The 10897-nt window shown below is 40.8% G+C and overlaps 1 protein-coding gene across 2 annotated transcripts; it reads right to left on the reverse strand.

Moving 5' to 3' along the window:
- Positions 1 to 8771: 8771 nt before the first annotated feature.
- LOC122082429 (24-methylenesterol C-methyltransferase 2-like) lies at positions 8772 to 10609 on the reverse strand. 2 transcript variants are annotated; one of them, XM_042649997.1, is made up of 2 exons: positions 9292 to 10609; positions 8772 to 9193 (listed from the first exon to the last, which is right to left on the reverse strand). In XM_042649997.1, exon 1 carries the CDS (start codon positions 10453 to 10455, stop codon positions 9370 to 9372), a length of 1086 nt encoding a protein of 361 aa, XP_042505931.1. In that variant the 5' UTR covers positions 10456 to 10609; the 3' UTR covers positions 8772 to 9193; positions 9292 to 9369. The 2 variants fall into 2 exon arrangements, with proteins under 2 accessions (XP_042505931.1, XP_042505924.1); XM_042649990.1 differs by having other exon boundaries at positions 8772 to 9139; positions 9292 to 10608.
- Positions 10610 to 10897: the final 288 nt, after the last annotated feature.

Raw genomic sequence — 10897 nt, forward strand, 5'->3', positions numbered from 1 at the left:
TACGGATATAATACCTATTTTATCCGGACATAGCCTTATGGTAGGTGCACGTACACGGTTTGGGCACTCCCGTCTCTTCTGGCACTGGCTCGGACTTGTCGGGCCAGCCGGTGTTTAAGGTCACCCGTGCCATCATAGCCCATAAGGAACCTGCTCTAATTTCCTCTGGCTCGGTTCCTGCATGGTTAAACCGGTTCAACCACGAAATCAGACCGGGTTTAAGAAGCAGGGTATTACACCTTCCCACTTGATGTACGATGGTGAGGACCCACATTTGTTCAATCACTTCTCTGTCATACCATAGAGACTCGGTGTATACACAGTCAGGGACTAGGCGCTGATATATTGAACTTCTTGGTTGAGAGGTGGAAGCTGGAGAAGCTGGAGAAGCTGGAAGCCTAGAAGGCATGAGCAGCTCTGGTCCCCAAGCACAGGGATTTCACCTGTGCGTTGGCACCAGGCTTAGGAAGCTATAAAAATGAGCTGATCAGAGGGCCCACAAGATGCAACCACAAAGTGTAAGGTTCAGCTGGATATTTAACAAGGAGGGTACTTTGTAAGATGTGGGATTCACTAAGGCAGTGGAGAATTAAGATACATCAAAAGTTTTTCTAATATGACCACTTGACCAGGTCGGCAGGTAATAATCGATCACTATTGCTACATGACAAGCATTATGGGCCATATTCAAGGTCATAACCCCTCCCAATGGCGTGTGCGCTGAAAGGTATCAACTTTTTTGCAAATGCATGGGATATAAAGGAATGCATTGATCCAGAAGACCAGAACCAATAAGTACATGAGCTGAAATACCATGAAATACCATGAATATGAAGTGTACCTGTCACCACTGAGGTGAGATCTTTGCATCATCCTCATGTTAGGACTCTTATGTGAGCTTAACTGATATTGATTGACCCATTGGGTCCAAGAGAATAAGGATCACTCTAATTAGGAAACCTCTAGCCCTATTCTATTATGGGAATGGAATAGGGTTTAGGAATTCTATTATATATAGAATATTGACGGTCCCTGCAGCTATTACTTTTCATAATAATATTTGGGAGCACTGCTTTCTCATAGAGCTAGTGTAGAGACAGAGAGAAGATCCCATAGTAAGAGGCTGCAGAAGATCTCAGTAGAAGGACCCATGTTGCGTGGTTCTTCATCATAGTTCGTGGTACAAGCGTCAACCTTGATTTAGGGACTTTATTCACGCTCAACGGGTATGTGATTGATTTCTTTCTATTATTTATTCTTGTATTCTATATACTATAGGTAATTCAAATGATTATAGGATTTAGAATCACTAACAATTGGTATCAGAGCCTACACTATGGTGTTAGAATCAAGAAATTATGTAAGGAAAAAAAAAAAGATTTAGGTTTCTATTTATAAAAATCATTATTTTACTCTCACTTAAAGATCCCGTATGGGAAAAATTTCTTCACGGAAGTTGTAGAGCACGAGAAGACGGTAGCGGCGGTATGCCACACGTCATCGAATACCTCCGGACGTGCTGGCAAGTGCCACCGGAATTCGGCTGCCAGAGGAGAGAGAAAAATAAAAATTTTTCAAAAAAAAAAAAAAAAAAAAAAACGGCGGCGAGTCAATCCGGGGTCAACTCAGAAACCCTACCTAGTTGACTCGGGATGCAGTGGGTCAACTCATGACCAACTCGGTCAAAGGTTGACCGGGTCGTTGACCCGAACTTTGACCCGGAACTAATTTGCCCGAACCGGTTGGATTGGATTGATTTTGATTAAAAAAAAAAATAGTAACTTCAAATGGCTCGTACGGGCAAACGGTGAAGAATTTTTCACCCTGATTTTTTGCGTTGAGTCTAGTTTTTCGTGCTCTTCGTTTTGATATATTATGAGCCTAGTTTTGATCAACTTTTATGATCTATTTTGTATAAGTTACAAGTATGGGTGTTTAATGATTCTTTATAATTTTCCTATTAATTGGAAGAGATGAAAGAAAATCAACTCATACATTACTTGCATATCAGAATATGAACTTATTTATTCTTGGTAATGTAGTTCATGCTTTTTTTTATGAATATTTTTTTTTATTCATGGTTAAACAATCCCACTTTTAGCTGCCGGAATGAATTTGTAGACTATTGCAGTAAGATTGGGTGGAATCCACCAAAGTGGTAAAGTTCAACCTTATTGTAATAGAATACAAATCAAAGGTCTTCTTTCTTTGAAAAGACAGAGAATAATGGTTGGTAGCAAGGTTGCTAATGTTCACCCAAAGGTGACATTATCAAAGAAAAGTTAAAGTTAAAGTTAAAGCAAGTAAACAAAAAAAAAAGGATTTCTCAACCTAGAAGATGTTGTCCATCCAAAGATGGCGGTACTTTTCGAAAGTTAGAAGAAGTCTCGCAGTAATAGCGAAAACTTGAGTGGACCAGTATGTTTCAGACCCAAAGGTTAGAAATGTAGTTCCGGTTGACACTCATGAAGTAATTGATACTTGAGCATGTAATGTTTAATTTTGCTAATTGTTACATGCTTATTCTTTTACATATATGTCTGTATATTGAATAGAATATTCTTTATTAAAATATTCAACAGGATGTCTTCTAGTTTTGGTGTACTTGATATTCCTAAGCTTACTGGGGATAATTTCAACAAATGGATGGAAGACTTAGAGGTCTACATGATTCTCAAGGACCTAGATCTGTGTACTAGGACCACCAAACCAGCTGAACCTACTGCAACCAGTACCCAAACTGAGAAAGGGGATTATGACAAGTGGGTCACTGCAAATAGGAAGTCCTTGGCTGTTATTAAAAGTGTTTTGCCTGAATCTATCAAGGATAGTGTTGCTAAAAAGGATACTACTTCTGAGTATTTGGCTGCTATAAAAGCTAAGTTTGATAGCTCTAAGAAATCACAGGCTCACGATCTCATGAGCCAATTGACTGGGGCTAGATTTGATGGAGTAGGAAGTGCTAGAGAGCATATACTGGAACTGGTTTCCCAAGGAAACAAGATCAGAGGTACAAGTATTAACTTTGATGATGACTTCGTGGTCACCATTGCCTTGAATTCTCTACCTGAGAGCTACAAGACTCTTAAGACTACTTATAATACATTGAAGGATAAATGGGGTCTTGATGAATTGATCACTGTGGTAACCCAGGAAGAGGGAACAATTAATAGGACCAAAGTTGAAAATGCCAATCTTACTCAAGGTAAGACTTCATCATCTATGGGACCTAACAAAGGGATCAAGAAGTTCTTTAAGAAAGGAAAATTCACTCCATTTAAAGGAGGGAAAAACAAGAAAGGAAAGAAAAATTTCAAAGAATCTGGGGTACAAAAAGACATGAGTGGCATATAGTGTTTTTGGTGCAAGGCCAAAGGATACATGAAGAAAGATTGTTTTATGAGGAAGACCTACCGTGAGAAAAAGAAGGATGATGGTATGAATCTATCCTTAGTATGTTTTGAATCTTGCTTGATTAATGTACCAATTGATTCATGGTGGTTAGATTCTGCGTCATCTATTCACGTCACTCATTCCTTGCAGGGGTTCCTAAACAGGAGGGTGCCAAGCAAGGATGAAGTGACGGTGTTCATGGGCAATGGAGCTAGAGTTGAAGTGGAAGCCATAGGAACTATTAGATTATTTTTTCATTCAAACTCATTTCTTGATTTGAAGGATGTTGTTTATGTTCCCTCTATGAGGAGGAATTTGATTTCAGTTTCTAGACTTTGTTCAGATGGTTATTCTGTTAATTTTAATCAAGTTGGATTTTGTTTATTACATGATTCTATCTCTATTGATAGTGGTACTCTTGTTGATGGGCTTTATAGATTGGTAAAGGAAGGAATATTAAAAGATATTGATTTTCAGGACATGGAAATATGTATAGATTGCATTAAGGAAAAGATGACAATCTCCAGGAAAAAGGATACTACTCGCAGCATTGAAATATTAGACATCATTCACACTGACATATGTGGGCCTTTTACTGTCCCTACACTCACTGGGCACCGTTATTTCATAACTTTTATTGATGATTGGTCAAGATATGGGTATGTCTTCCTTATCAGTGAGAAATCTAGTGCTCTAGATGTTTTCAAAATTTTTAAAGCTGAAGTTGAACTTTTCCACTCCAAGAAGATCAAAGTGGTCAGATCCGACAGGGGTGGAGAATATTATGGGAGAAGTGGTGATTTTGAGCAGTTGCTTGGTCCTTTCGCAAAATTCTTGCAAGAACATGGGATAGCTCCTCAATATTCCATGCCTGGAACACCTCAGCAGAATGGAGTAGCTGAAAGAAGAAATCGTACTCTGAAAGACATGGTCCGTTCTATGGTGAATAATACCACCTTACCAGAATCCTTATGGGGAGAGGCACTTAAAACTGTTATTTACCTTCTCAATAGAGTGCCAAGCAAATCTGTGAATAAGACTCCCTATGAACTCTGGAGTAACGGAATACCTAGCCTTAGACACTTGCGAGTGTGGGGATGTCAAGTAGAAGCCAAAGTCTTTAATCCTCAAGAAAAAGTTTTTGACTCAAGGACTACAAGTTGCTATTTTGTGGGATACCCAGAGAGGTCTAAAGGGTATAGATTCTATTGTCCTGGTCCAGGACACAAAATTGTAGAGACCACTCATGCTAGATTTGTTGAATGCAATGAAGAATCTAGAACTCCTCGTAATTTCTCTTTTGAAGAAGAGGAGTATGACACTCCTGAGATAGCACCTGTTGAGTTGAGAAATTCACTTATTGATCTCAATCCCATCATGTCTGATGATACAGTCACTCAAACTCCAATTGAATATGATTTGCAAGTTGGGACAAATATTGCTATTGCAGACCCACTTTCACCTCCTGATACCGCTAATATTGGTAGGCTTCCACCTGAACCTATAAGGAGGTCTACTAGAGTGCGCAAGCCTTCTCTGCAGTTAATCATAAGCATTCAGACAAATAGGTAGAAGCAATGAAGGAAGAGTTGTTATCCATTAGCAACAATGGAGTATGGGAATTAGTGCAAATTCCAAAGGATTGTAAGGCTATTGCATCTAAGTGGGTTTTCAAAACCAAGACAGATTCTCAAGGTAGAGTAGAACGTTACAAAGCTAGACTCGTGGCAAAGGGTTTTACTCAGCGAGAGGGGATAGATTACAAGGAAACCTTCTCACCTGTCTCATCAAAGGACTCATTCAGAATTATCATGGCCATTGTTGCCCATTTTGACCTAGAGTTACATCAGATGGATGTGAAAACAGCATTTCTGAATGGAGAGCTGTCAGAGAAGGTGTACATGAGACAACCTGAAGGTTTTGAGGAAAATGGTAAAGAGGACTTTGTTTGTATGCTGAAAAAGTCTCTTTATGGGTAAAAGCAAGCATCTCGACAATGGTACTTAAAATTTGATCGAGTTGTGACTTCTTTTGGTTTTGTAGAGAATCCAATCGATCAGTGCATATATCTGAAACTCGGTGGGAGTAGTTTCATCTTTCTTGTGCTCTATGTGGATGACATTCTGTTGGCTAGCAGCAATAAAACCTTATTGATGGAGACCAAGGGTTTTCTTTCAGAAAACTTTGAAATGAAGGACATGGGTGAAGCAAGTTATATGCTTGGAATCGAGATTAGTCGTGATAGGCCGCGGGGGTTACTTGGGCTATTACAACAGGCATATCTTGATAAAGTTTTAAAGAGGTTTAACATGTCTAAATGTTCTAGTGGTGAAGCACCCATCAGTAAAGGAGACAAGTTGAACAAGCAACAATGTCCAAAGAATGATATTGAGAGGAGCTCAATGAATGACAAGCCTTATGCCTCTGCCGTTGGAAGTTTGATGTATGCACAAGTTTGTACTCGCCCTGACATTGCCTTTGCAATTAGTGTACTTGGCAGGTTTCAATCTGATGCTGGTTTGGCTCATTGGACTGCAGCCAAGAAAGTCATGCGCTATTTACAGCGGACAAAGGACTTCAAGCTAGTGTTCAGTAAATCAGAAAAATTTGAAGTTGTGGGGTATTCTGACTCGGACTTCAGTGGGTGTACTGATGATAGAAAGTCTACCTCTGGATACATTTTTGTATTGGGAGGAGGAACTATTTCTTAGAAGAGTGCCAAACAAACTATTTTAGCTTCATCCACTATGCAAGCTGAGTTTGTGGCACTTTATGAAGCTACCAAGCAGGCAGTGTGGCTGAGAAATTTTATATCTGAACTGAAAGTTGTAGATTCCATCTCCAAGCCTTTGCATTTGTGGTGTGACAATATTTCTGCTATTTTCTTTGCAAAGAATAACAAGAGATCTAGCAGCTCCAAACACATTGAGATTAAATATCTTATGGTTCGCGAGAAGATCAACGCTGGGGAGATCATTGTTGAGCATATTATTACTGAAGAGATGGTTGCTGATCCTCTGACCACTCTAATTAGGAAACTTCTAGCCCTCTTCTATTGTGGGAATGGAATAGGGTTTAGGAATTCTATTATATATAGAATACTGACGGTCCCTGCAGCTATTACTTTTGATAATAATATTTGGGAACACTGCTTTCTTACAAAGCTAGTGTAGAGACAGAGAGAATATCCCATAGTAAGAAGCTGCAGAAAATCTCAGTAGAAGGACCCATATTGCGTGGTTCTTCATCATAGTTCGTGGTACAAGTGTCAACCTTGATTTAGGGACTTTATTCACGCTCAACGGGTATGTGATTGATTTCTTTCCATTATTCATTCTTGTATTCTTTACACTATAGGTAATTCAAATGATTCTAGGATTTAGAATCACTAACATCTCTATCATCCTCCTTGCCAACATCGTCATATGTGCCCAAGTGCCATTCACCTGCATCTGGCTCCCTCTCTATATTGGTCACAATCTCACGTACCCTAGCTATAAGAAGAGCTTCTTACTGTCCAAGTAAGGTTTGGTCAGCCTTAGGGTTAAGGCTAGGTGTAGAGTTTTTAATGCTAGGGTTCCTACCAAGAAGAAAACAAGGAGAGGCAGAAGGCAGAGGAGAAGATGCAAGATCCTATTTGCAAAGACATTCCAGATATGCAAATCTAAAGCAACTGCCCACAATGAGAACAAATAATGAGAAAATATCACATGCCAGAATAGACTGCATTGTTGATCGCATAAAAATGCATTCGAAACACAACCTAAGACTATCAAGAGGATGAACATCTACATAACAATAAATAGGAGGATATATGTTGAATTTAAGTAGTAATTGGCAAGTGACAGGTCTAGATTCCAAGTCCCAAACCATGCATTATGAGGGTTGGGCATAAATCAGTTTTCGTGAAGTTAGCTACATGCACTAATCATAAGGTTGAACACAGGAGGGCAAAAGAGAAAAGCATTATGCTGGACTAACAATCTAAATTGTAGCCCTGCCCCTATGCAGCCAGCTCAACAGGTATAAACAACCGCACCCCAAGCAAATTTGACTTCATCATTATGGTTACTGTATCTATTACTTGATGCGGATCCGAGAGAGTCGGATCGCTTAGAGTCCACTAAAGAACCAAATAGTTCACTCTAAGCAAACCAGGGGCAATTATATAATTTCTGATAAGATTTAGGAGCTTTATAGATTGAAATAAGTGACTAAGGACTTAAAAGGAATTAACTTCAAAGAGAAAGGAGCAATTCTGAAATTAAAATAGTAATGGGGTTAAATTAAAATAAAACTAAGAATGAAGGGTTACTTTGCAAACTAATAAAGAGGGGTGTCTTTAATAAAGAATTCAGAAGTTGGAGGGACTTATTTGTGAGCTATTTAGGAGATGGGACTTAAAGGGAATTAATAAATATTTAGTGGGGATAAACTAGGCAGCAACAAAAGTAAAGGATAATGTGGTTATAGTAAACAAAGGTAAGGGCAACTTTGGAAAAGAATTGTGAATACCAACCCACGACCAGAAGTCCTGGTTTTAGGTTGTCTTCAACCTTACGCTCAATAATGGAGGCGGGAGGCAATTCTGGTTCGAGCCCACTAACCACTTCGAGGGCTCTTCTACTGGTCCTGCGAATTCAAGAATAATGTCGAAGCTTCCCACCCTATCAGATGCACAAGTCAGTGGTAGGGATGAACTCTGCCAACAACAACTAACTTCACCTGCAACTGATTCCAACGCAAGGCACAGAACTAGATCTGAACCAGGTCTCAAACCTCTTGATAGAATGACCCTGTGGAGATGAGATTGTAGGACTAGAGTCGCCTAGGGAAGGAAAACCCTCTACTAAAATCTCAGTCCAAACAGTTTAAGAACGAGGGAGATGTTTGGGACTGCAACTACCGCCCAGTAACAGAGAAATGGAATACAACCAGAAAAGAGAAAAAGAAGAAGAAGAAGAATAACAGAGGAAGATGAAGAATATAAGGAAGAAGAAGAAGAAAAGTAGGGGGGGTCACACACAATCCCAATCATCAGCCATGAAACCAGTTGTTCAAATTATTTCATTCCAAAAACTGTGTCTGTTACTAATGTATTATATAGCTTATAAAAGAAAACCAAAGCAATAAAATTGGGAGTTCACTAGAATGGAAACTAAACTAATTGACAACTAACATAAAAATTCAATCTAAATAAAATTACTACCAACTAATTCTAGCTTTAAAAATGGAAAGTAAATAAAAGATATCCTAAATCCATCGGCAAACTGCATCATTACTACAACTAATCTCAATGTGTATCCATTAGGGGCTTCCCTTTCCTAGTTAAACAAGCCAAAGTGAATGGATATGTGATGAGTCACCCATAGACGGCGTTCATAAAACCTTTACCTTAACTATATGCAACATTGCATTGTTCAGAGCCTCCAGAGTTCACAGGAAAGTTTAACAAAGAAAAAGAGTTTCCAAGGAATGTTTACAAGGAATATGGAAAGCTCCAATAGACACCCACAAAGATGAACAAAAGATAAGATTTTTTTTTTTTTTTAATGAAATAATAATAGAATACCTGAGCTCCTCTTCCACTTCTGGTTACATCTAACTTCAAACTTCACCACCGCCACAAATAAGAGACCCAAACTAAAGATAAAAAGATTAAGACGAAAAGGGAAAAAGACGAAAAAAGGTGGAAACCCAGTCCTCATCTCCTTCTGCAGTTCAATTCTCCATCGATAACCCACCACTACATCCATAACCAGAAGAAATCCGACCACAAAATTAACCAAAAGAAGAACAGCTACATTCAAGATAAAAATTAAATAAATAAACTTAAAAAAGGGGATGTGGAAGATCAAGAAAGTAACAGAAGAGAGGGGGGAGAGGGGGGAGAAGTACCTGTGTCTGCATAATCCCAATCCCCATTTGGAATATCAAGATTAGCATTTGATTGGATAATCTATAACAAGCAAAACCCTAAGAGGATGAAGAGGACGACTCCGGCTTCTTGCAGAGGATCATGTGCATTGGGGTGAAAATCCCAGTCTCCCCACCTCTGGCCAGGTAATCGGCAGTCACGAAGAGCATCTCATGGACATCGACAACACCCTTAGGTGCGATTCCAATCCAAGAGAGCACAATCACCACGATGTGGTTCCTCCAGTAAGCAATCCTCCCCATCTTCAACCTCTGCCACCATGGCTTGGAAGGGGGTTTGGCCAGATCCTTCTCCCTCACAACCTCAAACCCAACTTTCCTAGCAATGTCTGCAACCTCGTCGGACCTCCTCAATCCAGGCAACGCATCACCTCTCTCAATCCCTTGAATAATTTCCACCTGCTCAGGGTCCTCCGCCTTGAACTTATCGGTCGTGACCCACTCGTAAGATACGTACATTGATCCAGGCTTCAAAACCCTGTAGATCTCGGCGTAGACCTCCTCCAGCTTGGGCGCGTGGCAGGTAGCCTCGATCGAGTAAGCACCCTCGAAGCTGTTGTCCTTGAAGGGCATCTCGAGGAAGTTTCCACAGACGACTTCGCAGAGTGAATCGAGACCAGCTTTCTTGTTGTGAATCCGGGCACGCTTCACCTGGTACTCATTGATGGTAATGCCAACCACATTGGCACGCGAATGGGCGGCGATGGCACGCATAGGTCCACCGACTCCGCATCCAACATCGAGGATGCGGTCTCCTGGCTTGACGCCGAGCAGATCGACGGCCATCTCTTCGTGGAGGCGAGTGGCATCCTTGTGAGACTTGCCTGGTATGGAAGGGGAGAAGTGGAAGGATTGTCCCCACCCCCATTCGTAGATGTCAGTCACCAGGTTGTAGAAGGTATCGACGAAGGCTGGAACTTTCTCTGCCGTCTCGATCTCTTTGGGTCGGCGGAAGAAGGACCAATACTGCTTGTACTTGTCTAGAACTTTATCCCGTGAGATTGAACCTCCGGAGAGGTCCGCCGCTCGCTTTCCCTTCTGCTCTGCTGAGCCCAAGATGCAGATGAACCAGTAGAGGCCCCCGAAGAGGAGACCCGCCGTACAGATCAGGGCCAAAGAATCCATCTTCGATCAAGGGAAGGTAAAGAAGAAAGAGCAAAGGAAGTGGAGAGAGAGAGAGAGAGAGAGGGGAAAGTAAGTTAAATAGGGGAGGACGGGAGATCTCCTATTCCGCCACGATCTTGGCTCCACAGTCCACAGTCCACAGTCCACAGTCCACTCCAAAGTGCCCTTGAAAAGCTGGCCAGTGAGCAGGGTTTCAAAAATGGGTGATCAGATCTGGAATCGGTCGATTGGTCTTCGAACCGATTTCAACCGTTTCAAATCAGAATATTCCCTCGAAGATTCATACGAATCGGTGGGTTTCAGATGAAATGGCTGCGGATTCCAGGGTTATTGGGGCTGGTTACAAAACGATCAAGCACTACATGAGTCGCTGGTGGTGAAAGCTCGAAGAGCTTGCCTTCGTTCATTGCTAATCCAAGGTCCTAGGTCTTCGAGTTACCCT

Source organism: Macadamia integrifolia, chromosome 1 (assembly GCF_013358625.1).
Source record: "Macadamia integrifolia cultivar HAES 741 chromosome 1, SCU_Mint_v3, whole genome shotgun sequence".
NCBI lineage: Eukaryota > Viridiplantae > Streptophyta > Magnoliopsida > Proteales > Proteaceae > Macadamia > Macadamia integrifolia.

What these genes read in the sequence shown, in the direction of transcription:
- LOC122082429 (XM_042649997.1), bottom strand. Translation starts at nt 10,455, where the DNA reads ATGGATTCTTTGGCCCTGATCTGTACGGCGGGTCTCCTCTTCGGGGGC.